The sequence below is a fragment of the Physeter macrocephalus genome, chromosome 7, assembly GCF_002837175.3.
Source record: "Physeter macrocephalus isolate SW-GA chromosome 7, ASM283717v5, whole genome shotgun sequence".
Classification (NCBI taxonomy): domain Eukaryota; kingdom Metazoa; phylum Chordata; class Mammalia; order Artiodactyla; family Physeteridae; genus Physeter; species Physeter macrocephalus.
The window spans coordinates 52,430,914-52,445,330 of record NC_041220.1 but is presented as its reverse complement, the minus strand read 5'-3'; the positions used below and the strand labels follow the sequence as shown (position 1 = coordinate 52,445,330).

At 44.8% G+C, this 14,417-nt stretch overlaps 1 protein-coding gene across 2 annotated transcripts in view; it reads right to left on the bottom strand.

Annotated features, from left to right (window-relative positions):
* USP46 (ubiquitin specific peptidase 46) overlaps positions 1 to 14,417 on the bottom strand; it is a 69,393-nt gene that overhangs the window by 37,001 nt on the left and 17,975 nt on the right. For both annotated transcript variants that reach the window (XM_024131929.3, XM_024131930.3), the window contains exons 2-4: positions 6,376 to 6,456; positions 3,675 to 3,888; positions 2,032 to 2,261 (exon numbers count right to left, since the gene is read on the bottom strand). In XM_024131929.3, coding sequence (XP_023987697.1) covers positions 2,032 to 2,261; positions 3,675 to 3,888; positions 6,376 to 6,456 — 525 coding nt within the window. The remainder of the gene's footprint in view (positions 1 to 2,031; positions 2,262 to 3,674; positions 3,889 to 6,375; positions 6,457 to 14,417) is intronic.

Here is a 14,417-nt window from a genome sequence, read left to right as displayed (position 1 = left end):
GGCTGGGCCCGTGAGCCATGGCCGCTGAGCCTGCGCGTCCGGAGCCTGTGCTCCGCAACGGGAGAGGCCACAACAGTGAGAGGCCCGCGTACCACAAAAAAAAAAAACCAAACAAAAAACAGACCAGTTCAGTGAAGTGGGAGGGGGCGTGAAAGGAAAGATGATTGAGATGGGCCAGTGTGTTAACAATCATTGATCCTCAGTAATACACATACGGGATGTATTATACTATTCTATTTCTATATGCATTTGAATTTTACTGGAACAGCAGGAGAAAGGGAAGGAGGAGAGATCTCTAGATAGATAAGTATGTGTAGAAAATGTTTTGGCAGGATATATTTCAAAATGTTTAAATGGCTATCTCTGGGCTAACGTGATCACAATTTTTAGAAAATGTTACAAACTTATCCTCTCTGGGTGGGGAGACTGCTGGTAACTTTTAGTCTCTTTTTGCTTAGCTATGTTTTCTAATTGTTTCTACAATGAACAAACCAGAATGCTTCAAAAATTGTTTAGAAGGATAGAAGACTGCCAAAAAACAGAGCCTCCCACTTAAATCCACATTTCTTAACCATTTCTGGGCGCCAGTCCCTTTGCAGAATCTGATGAAACTACTGTCTCTCTCCCCAGAAAGATGCAAAATCCTACAGCATTTTTCATATGACGTTATTAAGCAACTCTGAGACCCCAGATGAACCCATACTTTCTATGTTATTAGTAGTCATAATAAATAGTAATAGTTGGCTTTTATTGCACAGTTGGTATGTGCCAAGCATGGTTCTAAGTGCTTTCCAAAAGCTAACTCATTTAATCCTCCTAGTAACCCTACGAGATAGGCACTCTCATCATCCCCAATTTACAGATGAGGAGAGTGAGGTCAGAGAGGGTGAATAATTTGCACAAGGTCCCACAGCTGCTGACTGGCAGAGCCAGCATACAAACTCGGCAGCCTGGCCCTAAAGCCTTTAAAAAGCTTTTTTTTTTTTTTTTTTTTTTTTTTTTTTTTTAGTTAAAGCTGGGCTTTTAACTACCACATTAAGAGGCCACTCATAGAGTTAAATCAAATATACAAAGCCAAGGCAACATCCTGAATCACACCCTGGAAAATGTCTTCAAATTCAACTAACACTAAGTGCCTACCTACCATGTGCCAGATTCACCCAGACACATAAGCTAACCCAGCCCTGGCAACAGTGCTGACGGGGACTTGTCCCATACACCCAGCTAACTGCTAGAAAATCAGAAGTCAAGCCTGGGGGCTTCCCTGATGGCACAGTGGTTAAGAATCCGCCTGCCAGTGAAGGGGACACGGGTTCGAGCCCTGGTCCAGGAAGATGCCACATGCCATGGAGCAACTAAGCCCGTGCACCACAGCTACTGAGTCTGTGCACCACAACTACTGAGCCCACATGCCGCAACTACCGAAGCCCGTGCGCTCTAGGGCCTGTGTGCTGCAACTACTGAGCCCGCGCCTAGTGACGCTCCACAACAAGAGAAGCCACTGCAATGAGAAGCCCACGCACCACAAGGAAGAGTAGCCCCCACTCGCCGCAACTAGAGAAAGCCCACGCGCAGCAACGAAGACCCGAAGCAGCCAAAAAAAAAAAAAAAAAAAAAAAAGGCAAGCCTGTCTTCTGATTTCAAGTTCACCATACACAGCTGATTCCCTTTATGTTGGGGAGGTGGTCTGTTCTAAGTCACACATGACCTCCCCATGGCCAAACTCATTTCAAGATAACCAGTGGAGGTCCAGTTCAATACTTCCAAATGGTAGACCCTAAAATTAGCCCATGATGCACAGCAATCTAGTTTTTGAGATTTTCCCTCATCACTCTACTTCAGCCAGCTGAGACGTCTTAGATGGAGACATGCTTCCAAAAGTTTGCACCTGAGGTTCATACACGTAAACAGAACAGTCTGCATATACTGAAGACAACTGCTAGGTGCTATGATACCACACTACACTCACACACAACATAGTTAGTACAACTGTACACAGGCAAATTACATGAAAGCCCTCCTGATGCTTACAGTTTCACAGTTCAAGCATCGAGTTTCATTGGTGAGCGTTCCCTGAAAAATCTCATGGACCCAGGTGAGTTCTGGTTTATTATTCTCCGCAGGTTCGTTCATGTTGCCATTTTTTAATTTTCCATTTTGTTTCTCCTGTTTCTTCTCTTCCTGCAGGATGTCCGCAATAGTGTTTAGCAAATAATTTAAAAATTCGTGAGCATCCTGCTGCATGTAGTTATCAAAGAGATCTGGAAAGGAGAGGGTCGGTATTTCAATCTCTGGCTCTTGAAAAGCAAAGAAAATGCTACTTTTACAAACCACACTTCAATTTTTATATTGAAAGAGTGGACAGGCATGGCATATATTCACCCCTATTTTGCAACTTCAATGGATAAGTTTTCAAAAAATTTTCATTCACTTCCACTTTTTACCACCCACCAAGAACTAAATTTCCCATATCTTCCTAAAGTCATCATATATATAAGAAGCTACAAACATTTTTATTTGTTCTACAAAAAAAGAGAAAAAGAACAGGAATTACTTGATAAACTCCCTGATAAGATATCAGTATTTAATAGGATGTGACCACCAATGATCAATTATTCACTTCGTAATTTATCCAGAGCAACAGGGTCTCTTCCCAAAGATCAGATTAAACCCTGGACCAACCTGGAAGCAGCTTAAATGAAACACATAAGGGAGATGAGGGATATATATGAGAATGTATCTATCTGATGGTGTTCTGAAACCAAATACAAATGATTCCAGCAGCCTGTTACTGTTCCCTGCCATAAGCACAAACAATCAAGAGATGAATGCAGCTGTGAAACTTCATTATTAATCATGTTCACAAGGAGACTCGGGAGGGCTCTGCTTCCTTCTCAGATTATTTCTATTCTGGTGTGTATAAACTACAACAACTTCAAAAGACGGCAATCAAATTAAATGAGACTTTATAAAACAAACATCTGATTAACTGTGCAAGTCTGTTGCAGTAAGGCTGAAATCTAGGCTAAACACAAGTTGCCATATCAAATATTTCTATAGTCATAAAAATCACCCATGCAAAACTTCTGGAATAACCTCATCTCTACCACCACTTCTCACACACACAAAAAAGAATATAGAAGAAAAAGAAGAAAATCAGATGACAGCAGGACATTTTTTATCACAGAAAAATATCAGTTTGATATCCTTCAACTTAGTCAGGCAAATAAAAATCAAAGGTATTATTTTTAAAACAGCAGAGGCTCTGATTAGACAATCTGCATTTAGTTTAATCACTTATGACAAGTTTATAAGATAGTACTACTTTATTCAATTACTGCATCAACCGATGTATTCCAATCAGTGTCCTGCCTTGGGCAATTTCTCCTCTTACAATGCTCCTACCCAGAAAAAACTCCTTCCAATGTGGAGCAAAAAGAAAAGGTCATTCCAAAATGGAATGATAAATTTGAATTTTTAAGTATATTTTTAATCCAGTTTTGTTTTATATACTGGGTGGAAAAGGAGAAATATCTTTTCAAATGATGTTTGAGTAGTTGGCCATACTATTTTCCCATTTAAAAAAAAAAAAAAGGTTTCGTTTTGAATATATACAGAACTGTCAGTTCTCCTTATTTCAGAGCCTGAAACCCATTCGTCTTTATGCTACTCACCATTTTCTTTTCTCAGCCTCGAAATGAACTTCTTTGGGGGGATCACGCCAACCTTCTTCTTCTGCGTGGCGATGCTGTGGAAAAGGTCTGCCAGGCACGTCAACAAGTTTTCCTTCTTTTTTTGCTGGGCCTTGTACGCCAGCACATTCTCCCGGAAGGGCCGGCAGAAGTACAAGGCCTGAAGCACGGAGTTACAGTAGCATGTGTTTCCGAACTGCCAAAGGACAACAGGGATGGTTTAAATCAGGGTCCGGGGCTGCACCACCTCCGAACCAGGTGGGGAGAGGGAGAGGGCCACCCTCCGTGTGAACCAGCCCAGATTCCGCATATCACAGCCCTGCTCACGGTGGTAGAAGACCAGTATGCCACTCTGAACGTTACCAGGGAAATGAATGCTAGTATATGCAAGCCTGGTAGCTCTCTAGCCCATAAGAGTCTCTAAAATGATAAGAAGCACTCGGCCTTGATTTTTAAAAATCTAATGAAATTTTCTGGTGCTTAAAAAAAGAGAGAGACACTGAAGAAGAAAAAAAATCAACATGATGTGGAGACGCAGAAAAGCAGCTGGCTACACAAAAGATGTCACAAGGCAACACATCAAAAGTCCTATGACAGGGAAAATAAAAATCCCAATCAGAAAGAAATCCAGGAACTAGGAACCACTTGCTCAGCTAAAACAGTCTTCACCGAATGGGGACTTGTTTTAGTTTCTCTCTTTCAAGATTCCAGCACGCCTGCCACTGGCTTCAGATCACATTTCCTCACTTTCTCCAAAGCAATCTTATTTCTGCCAAAGTAGCAACTGTCTCAGTACAATAGTACCACCCAGTTCCTGGTCTCCTGCAATCTGATTAGGGCCCACAGAGTAATATCCTGACCTCTCAAAAGCCACGGATGCTCAAGATTATGATTAACGAGGGAAAAAGTCATCATCTCCCTGGTTTTCAACTGACTATATAACCAACTCTGTGGGTGAACACAGAGCTGAGACATTCACTTTAGAATTTTTCATGCACGTTAAAATGAAAAGGAAAACAAACTAAGGAAATCAGAAGATTAATAACAGATTACGAACTGCTGTGTAAGATTAAAATAGAACATGAACATTTCAAGATGGGTTGTTGGCTTGTGTGTCGTCTGCCCAAGAGCAAGGCAGATGCACCACCATCCTTAACGTGACATTTCTACGTATGTTAAGATAGAACAGTTCCTATTTTTATATATTTTAATCTACTTTGACACAATTACGTAATGAGACAAACCTCTTTTTAAAGAGAAGCTGTAACTTTCATGAATTACCATTCGAAATAAACATAAATGAAACTATTAATAAGTTTAGGTCTCACAATGCTTCCACAGACTAGGAGATGGCCTTAGTTCTCTCTTCCTCCACAGTCTGCACTTGCCTTTTCCCTGCACAAGGTAGAATTCCAGCAACTTGAATAACTATCCTCACAGAGCTTAAGCAAGAGGCCTTTGCACTATGCCTAAAAAAACTGCATTAAAATTAGGAGTCAGTATTTCATCAACACATTGTCCTATATTCCAGTACTGTAGCCTCCTCCTATCATTCTTTTCTCTGTTACTCAGTACCTCACCTTCACCCAGACGCCCTTCAGTAACACTTGGCCCTGGGCCAGCGGACAACGTCTGGGAAAGAAAAGGAACTACCATTTACCGAGTGCCCACAATGTGCCCCAGCCTCATGTCAGTACCTTCGATAGGAGCTCTCATGGATCCTTCATTATAGGCCAAGAGGTAGAAACCATCATGATCTCCATTTTACAGAGGGGCAAATGGAGACACAGAGAGGTCAAGCGACTTGCCCAAGATCGCACAGCTAGTGAACGGCATAGGCAGAATTCAGACTTAGGTCTGTACTACCGCAAAGCCAACGTCCGCGCCATTACCCCACAGGCGGCATTCACTCAGAGAATCGTCCCAGGGAAAATTACCACCTATCACACCTGAACTGACAGACCACACTCAGAGCAGTTGTTCCAGAAAACCAGGTGCTTATGAGTTAACACCGGAGGTCACTTAAATCCTCCACCCCAGAGAGAAAGGATCAGGTGGGGAAGAAAGCTCATGAGGGTGGTGGGCAATACTGCCTTACTACTTGGTCATAATCAGCTTGTCTAGGACACAGGCCCTGGCCAGTACGGCCAGCTACAAGGGGACTGTGGCTGAGCACAAGCAAAGTGAGGCCAAGGGATTTTGAGATAAACTGGCCCCAGTTTTCCCCTGATTCCCCACCCATGCTTCAAATACCAAGGTGTGCTGTTACATAGCTACTGGTGATGAGCTGGAAACTCTTTCGATGCTCTGGCTGAACTGACGCATACTGAAACAAAGCTACCAAGGAGCCCACCCAGATGGTGAAGGGAGAACATACAAAAGCAGACATTGCTACAAAGGCTAATAACATCACTGTGAGAGTTATGTGTGCAAAAGGAATCTTTTAAAGCACAGGGGAAAAAATGAGAATCTGACCCGATGATGCACTAATCAAACACTTTCTTCTGGGGCAACTCATACTTTCAAAAACCGGACTAAATTTCCCCCACCCCAATGTTTGCCACTTATGGTAACCAAGGGGTATGAACGATTATTTAAAGCTTGATAATAACGAAAATGGGAATGGACTTGCTTCAAGAACTCTAAAACATTTGATTAAGATAGTACATTTTAAAATACTTACATTGACCAATCCGAAGTAGTGTTCATTGATTGGAAACTGCTCTGGACCAATGTCTTTTTCCAGAGCAGAGGCATTGGTGCCCTAAAAGAGAAAAATAACAAAAGTTCTGTTGTGTGTAAAATAGACAAGAAAGCAAAATGATACTTGAGAGAGTCCACTATTGAGACCAGCATCTCCTCGGGTGGCCTGGAGTTTGGTGACAGTCACGCTGAAAGAACAGGTGTCAGAAGGAAACCGTAAATGAGGTAATGACATCAGCCTACTCCTCTCCTCATGCAACTTCATCATCCCCTCAAACCTGTTCTACCCGGCTTCAACTATCTTCTATTAGGAAAGGAGGTTTGGGACAGGCAAATCAGCAAATCATCACTCAGAACTTCTGAATAAAACCTTCTAAGCTCAGCCAGTTGCAGTGGCTTTTATACTACTGGTGTATAGAATCGTACCACCACTTTCAAAGTCAATAGCATCATCCTGATAAAGATTTATCTACCGCGCACCCACTATGTGCCAGGTACTATTCTAGGCTCTGACAACACAACAGTGGACAAAAGACAGGCTGAAAGAAAAAGCAAGTACACTGGACAGTACATCAGAAGGTGACAAGTGCAGTGAAGAAAAACAAGGCAGTAAATGAGGGTGGGGACTCCAGGGAGTAGGGGGTGAAGGGAAGGCATGGAGGGGGAAGGAGTGGAGGGTAGATCGTTGCAGCTTAAATAGGGTGGCCGGGGGGGCCTTGCTGAGAAAGTGAAATGTCCAAGGACTATTGTAAATAATGGAGAAATACAATTTAAAACCTAACAGTTCCCAAATGCATCAAATTGGTAAGCCATGTGTACTCAAGTTCAACACTCCAACACGATGATAATAAGTTCCTGGGTACTCCCACTATATGCCAGGAACTGCACTATTTATTCTCACAACATCCCATTAGGTAAGTACTTACTATCATAATCCCCATTTAACAGACAGGAACTTAAGGCTTCGAATGGTTAAGAACCTGCCCAAAGACCACAGGCAGTAAGTGGCAGAGCTAGGACTTGAACCCAGAAGTCAGACTTGGGAGCCCACGGTCTTAACCAAAGGCTATGCAGAGCAATCCCATGACAAAACCATCTACTGAGCCCCGCTAAGGGCCAAGGGGTCATTGGCAAAAGCACGCTGATTATCACTGCGCCCACCCCGCAAGGCCTGGAGGAGTCTGCTGGGATTAGGAAAAGCGACCAAAGTTCAGTCCAATCAGGTGAGTAGTTAGGGGGTGGGTAGGACCACGGGCCCCACGTATACCCGTGGCTCTAACATCATTCTACAGCTTCTCACGGCCTCAGGCTATCACGGAAGACTCACAGCTCACAGAATCTCAGAGATTTGGGAGACAGGTACTTTAAAAAGAGACCGTTATGTTTTGTAAAAACTAAATCTGCTGCTGCTACTTATTCTGGGCTCATATAACTAGAATCTCCCATCACAGAAAGAAATGGCCAAAAGGTGGGCTGAGAACCGGTTTAAATGGTCACGTGTCAACAAGCAAACATGAAATGCAGAATAACTCAATTCTAAGCAAACACAACCTCAGCAGAAATAGCACATTCCATCCCCTTATCACAATATCCTTTGTTTCCACTTGTTTTCTAGGTCCATCATACTGTTCCACCAATCTAAATTCCTTTACCCGTCATCGGAGACCTTGAGTTTAGTGGTGCACAACAGTTTCACTATCTTTTCATGGGGGCGGGCGGGGGAGGCAGGGTTTCACTGCCTTCACAACAATGTGACTCTATACACAGGCTGAATTTTTAAAATAATACTTGTATTAAAGCAGGATTTTATGGTATAGACAAAAATCACTAAAAGTTTTCAATAAAGCTACATCTCAATCATAAATCGATGTAAATAATGTGTATTAAACATACCCACAGCCATTTTTGAAACAACATTAAGAATATATGGCTTAGAGCCCAGGAGGAATGTCAGCTATAAAAAGTACAGCACATGGAGACAGATCTCATTAAATCTAAAGATTCCATCCATGACTTCTGTTATTCGGGAATTCTTGGATGGAGTGCTTTTTTCTATCTTAATATTTTCCCACTGGAGAGGGAGCTGGTGGGGGGGTGGCTGGCTGTGACTCAGGCTAAGTACGGTGACCCAGGGGCCGTGCTTAAGGGGAATAATACCCTGGGTGGAGGAATAATATAATAAAAATAATTATGATAATAATATGATAATACCATGGAGGGAGCAGGGCAGGAGCACCCAGAGCACAGCTCAGGGGAGAAGAAAGTGAGCTAGCCGTGTCTTCAGCGAAGCCCGGCCCTCCCTCCGGTCAGGCCTGCTCATCCCCTCTCACAGCCCCCGCACACACAAGGTCTGGAAGGGTCAGGAGGGGAGGTCAACCGTGCTCTGATCCCCAGCGTCGCTCCCAGACCCCTGCACCGTCACCCATCTCGTCAAAACATCCACCCTCTGCAGCCCGTGCCTCCCAGCGCCGTACAAACCCCTTCCCTTCTCCTCGTCTCGCCTGACCCCTCCGCGCCCCGACGCCCTACCTTTACACCCTGCCTCCTGCCATCGTGCTGGGTGGCTTCAGGATCCACGTGGCGGAGCCTTCCCATACGCTGCTCTCTCAGCAACTCATGCCCTCTTTTCTAGCTGTCTTTTCTTTCACTCCACTCCAGCTACCCACTCCCAAAGACGCACCCCGGACCTGGTCGCCACCCCAAAACCCAGCCAGGCTGGACTCTGTCTGCCGGCTCATCCCATCACAGCCACTCGTACTCACGCCAGGACCCGTCGCTCCTCTCCTTTCTCATTCAGCTTAGAGTCCATGCATCACGATGTCAGTGGCTCTTATAAACACCCCTTACCTTATGTTTTGCTCACACCACCTGGCAAAAAACCCACCCAATGGGAACCAAATTATTCACCTTCTCTGAACATACGCCCAGACAGATGTGCAGCGCTAGGGGGGAGAAGTCGCACCTCAGGCTGATTGCATTCGCTCGAACTCACCAAATTCAAGAGGCCCACGTCCCCACGTTCCAAGAGCCTTTCTCTGAGGCACTCCTTCTCCACTCCACAGTGACCTTTTCCAAACTTCCCCAAGCGCCTCAAAACTATATACCTCTCTGCCCCTCTCACTGGCTTCCCACTCAACAGGAAAAAGAAGAAAAAGAAAAACATTAAACCAGCAGAGAGGAACTCTCTTAATTTCACACTCTCAAACCTTCAAACCTACGCGCCTACCTCTCTCAGTGATGGAGACCTCGCTCTTCGTGCGGGTCGATGGCTCCCGCGCTATTAGGTCCTGCCCGGAGGAATTTAACAGGCCTCCGTGTCTCTCATGTTAAAAATACACACACATGTCTTCTTCCCACCTCTCCTTCATAGCTAAACTTCTTGAAACAATTGTCTATTCTGACACATTTACAAATGAATCAGATGATTTCTAAGAGTTATTTCAAATGATCCAGTGGGGAGAAGCGGGAGGTGGGCGTGCGGGGCTTATTATACTCTTCCATTTATACTTTTACATACATGTTTACAGGCAGAGTAACGGTCTCCCAAAGATGCCCAGGCCTTCATCCCCAGAACTTGTGATGACGTCACCTTACGTGGCAAAGGTAAACTTAGATTGTAGAAGGACTTAATTTGCTAATCAGGACTTCATTTGACCTTAAAACAGGGGGACTGCCCTGGATTATCCAGCTGGGCCCAACGTAATCACAAGCATCCTGAAAAGCGGGAGACAGAGCAGAACAACAGACCGGGCCGCTATGATGTGTGAAGGACTCAGCTTGCCTTCGCTGACGCTGCAGGCAGAGCAAGGGGCCGGGAGCCAAGGAACCAGGCAGCCTCTAGAAGCTTAAAAGGCAATAAAAAACACAGTTTCCGCTAGAGCCTCCAGGAAGAACACAGCCGCACACTGTCTTCATTTTAGCCCGGGCGGGCCTAGTTCAGACTTGTGACCTCCAGGCTATAAGGTAATATACTTGTGCTGTCTAAGCCGATAAGTTCACGGTAACTTGTTACAGCAGCAATAGAAACTAATACAATACGTCTGAAGTTTTCCATAATACTCGCTAAGACCTGCCTCTATTTCCTCACCTCCCCATCTCTCCTCAAAATAACCCCTTCTGGATTCTACCCCTGATGAGCTCCACACATGGTCAACTCAGGAAGACACATTTAGCTGTTGGCTTTCTCCAGGTGCTGTCTAAGGCCCTCTTCCCTCCCTCCATGCCCCTTTCTGTAGGGTCCAGGCAATAACCGGGCTTCAATCAGCAGCTACGTGCCAACCATTTCCAACGCTTCACCTTCATCCCAGAAAGCTCACTTCTGAGCTCATTCAGGCGGGGTGAAGACACATTTCCACTTGCTTGTCTCACAGGCCCTCAAAATCACTCTACCCCAAAACTAGAGCTTTCACTTCTCCTTCCCCTCAAATCCAGTCTCTTCCTGGTGCTTCCCCACTTGTCCATGACGATGCCACCTTCCTCCCGGCTCCTGCTAGAAACCTGAGGGCCACGCCTAACGTCCTTCTCCACACTCAACACCCATCCACCACAACATACTACTGACCGATTCACTCTCCTTAAATCCCTCAAATCCCTTCGCTTCTCTTGAACCTCCTGCCACCAGCGAGACCAGGCCACCAGCATATCTCTTCTGAATTACAACAGCCTCCTAAATGGCCTCCGACACCCACCTTGCTCACCTCTAACCTCACCATCAACATGGCAGCAAAACTGCTCTTTCTAAATACAAATCTGCTTTAAAATGCTCCAGCGACTTCCACTGCTATCTCCAATGTTACCTCCTGCCACCCATTCTCTCATACACTTGGCCTACTAGGATGGCCTTTGTTCTGGTCCTCAAATACCTCAAGTTCCCTCCCATCCATCACCTGAATGCTCTTCCCCTGCTTCTTCACCTGGCTGTACCCTATCATCCTTCTCAGGGAATTCTTTACCGGCCACCCCTAGATTCAGGTAGTCTCTGTAATGGACAGAATAATGGCCCCTCAAAGATGTCCACACCCTAATCCCTGGAACCTGTGAATATGTTAACTTATGTGGCAAAAGGGACTCTGCAGGTATGATTGATTTAACAAACTTGAGATGGGGGGCAGTTATCCTGGATGACCTCAATGGGCCCAGTGTCATCAAGGGTCCTCATGAGAAAGAGGCAGGAGTATCAGAGTCAGCGAGGAGATGTGACGACAGAAGCACAGTTCACAGAGAGACCGGAAGATGCTACACTGCCAGCCTTGACGATGGAAGGGGCCCAGAGCCAAGGAGTGCAGGCAGGCCCTAGAAAATGGAAAAGGCTCTCCTAGAGCCTCCAGAAGCTGTGCAGCCCTGCCAACACCTTGATTTTAGGAGTTCTGACCTCCAGAGCTCGAAGAGAATAAATTCCTGTCATTTTAAGCTGCTAAGTCTGTGGTCCTATTTTACAGCAGCAACAGGAAACTAACACACCCCTCCCCCAACAACCTCCACTCTCCACTCATAGCATACTGTCTCTCTTACAGTGTTTACTCCAATTCTTATTTATGTAATTATTAATATCTGTCCTATCCCCTCAACTACATGTCTCACAGGAGCAATGACTTATGTCTGACCTGCTTAATATTGCACTCTCAGTGGCTAGCACAGATTAGGCCCAGGCCTGCTGGGTGGGTGGGTGGATGGACGGATGGACGAATGAGTGGATGGTTGGTTGGATGGACGGATGCATGCATGCATAGATGGGGATGGTTAGGGCTGTGCGAGTTGCTTCCATGTCCATGATCATTTGGACACAGGTGTGTGAGCTCTCCCGATCTACTGTTCAGTGAGGCCTACATGGTGCCCTCTTCCATTTCCCCGTTCTCCCTTCCCTTTTATAAATATACACCCTAGGAATTCCTTCCCATGGATACAGAATGTCACCGATACTGACATTTGGAACCAACCTCTTGTTTCACATGCTAGCATTTTCCATTGGTAACATGAATTTTTGTGCATCTTTAACAGATTTTGGAGTTCTCTACGTTAAATGTAAATCTCTGTATGATAAAAGGACACACACATGATGGGGAATGTTTCATGGGAGATGGTGGGAGCTTAAAGATCAACTAGACAGTATAAATCGAAATTTTAAACGAGTACATCCTTCAATCCTGCAATTCTTCTTTAAGCAATTTGTTCCACATCTATACTCACACAGGTAGAAAAGATACAGAGACTACAGCAAGGACCAAAATAATCCAGGCCTGGCTTAAACAAGATGGAAGTTTAGTTCAAGAGGAAGCAGCGCAGGCCTGACACGGCAGCCCTGCAGGGCCAGGGACTCAGGCTCCTTGTGTCTTGTTGCTCTGTCATCCTCAAGAATGTATCTTGGGAACCAACATGGTCACTCCAGCCCTGATCATCAAACAACCTCTGCCAGGGGGAAGCAGACAAGACGGGAGAGACTGCGCCTTCCCTTCCAAGGATGTCCCTGGAAGTCGCATACATCACTTTTGTTCATGATCCCGATGGCCAGAATCTCACCCAGCCACTCGGCCACACCGAGCTGCCAGGGGAGCCTGGCAAATGGGCTCTACAACCGGCCAAAACTAGAGACGGAAAAAGGATACTGAAGGAACGATCAGCAGGCAACATCTCAGATGGTCCTCCCCGGCAAGGTTTGCAAGAGGAAAAAGTTAGAAATAACTGGTTAAATAATTACAGTAATAAATAGGATGGAATACCATGTAGCTACTTAAAAAAGTAAAGCTACTCTATAGGTATGGCTATGAAACTTTGTCCAAGATACAGCGATAAGTATCAATAAAAACGTGTGAGAGAGTTAAGTGTGTGGACAATTACTGGAAATGTCCTCCTTTCAAGCAGCAGACGCTGAGCCCTCTCCGTGTCCAGCACAACTCTACTTCTGAGGGACACAAAGGGACAGAGCGGCTCGGGCCTGCCTTCAACACATACATTCTAATGGAAATTCCAGAACGAATACTTAAGAAATTATTAACACTTGTCACCAGTGTCTAGGAGTGGGGCTGGCAGATGACAAGGCCACCAGGGGCTTTTTGTTTTCTCAACTGTTCAAATTTTTTACCATGAGCATGTATTATTTTTGTCATAAAAAATGTAAAAGAAAGTTAGCAAACTAATATCCTGCAGACCAGTTATCTAAGGCCCACAGCACACAACTCAGAGCTTTATTTGGCCATTTTTCCCCCCGGTATGAATTTGCTTTCCCCTCTCTTGGCCTTAGTTTCCTGGCTGAGAGGTGGGATATTCAGCCTGCCTATGGCTCAGGTGGCAGAGAGATCAAACAAAACGGGGAACATTATCAGCACGATGTAAACTGCAAGGTGTGCTGCAAACCCAAGAGCCTGCAGTTCTCCTGCGGGCACCAAGCACAGTGCACATAAGGCAAACGGGAGGCACTGAGAATAACTGACCAGATGCTGAACAAAAAACTAATCTATAGCAGTAAATCACAGGGTCTGGAGGTATAAGAAACACAGTTCTCATTTTTGTCAGTAAAAAATTTGGTAACCTTTGAAAACAATGCACCACACTTTATTAAAAATAGAATCTGGGCTGGGACAAGTTCCAACAAGAAGACCGTAATGCTAGCTCTTCACAGCACTTCTGAAAGCAACTGTGTGACTGCCAAGGGGTGCTACAAAAACACAAAAGCAACAATAACAACCACTTGGGAAGGATGAATCATAAATGTATAAGATGGGTATAGAAAGGCATTTCTTTTAAAGCAATTTTAAAAGCAGTTTATAGGAAAACATGTTAGAATGTCTTCCTTTGGGGCAGGGGGGAAGAAGACAGATTCTTGCCCAGGAGGATATAATCAGAATGATGGCACTGCTAGGTCTATAAAAACCAATGAGAGTATCACCTCACACCGGTCAGAATGGCCATAATCAAAAAAATCTACAAACAATAAATGCTGGAGAGGGTGTGGAGAAAAGGGAACCCTCTTGCACTGTTGGTGGGAATGTAAATTGATACAGCCACTATGGAGAACAGTATGGAGGT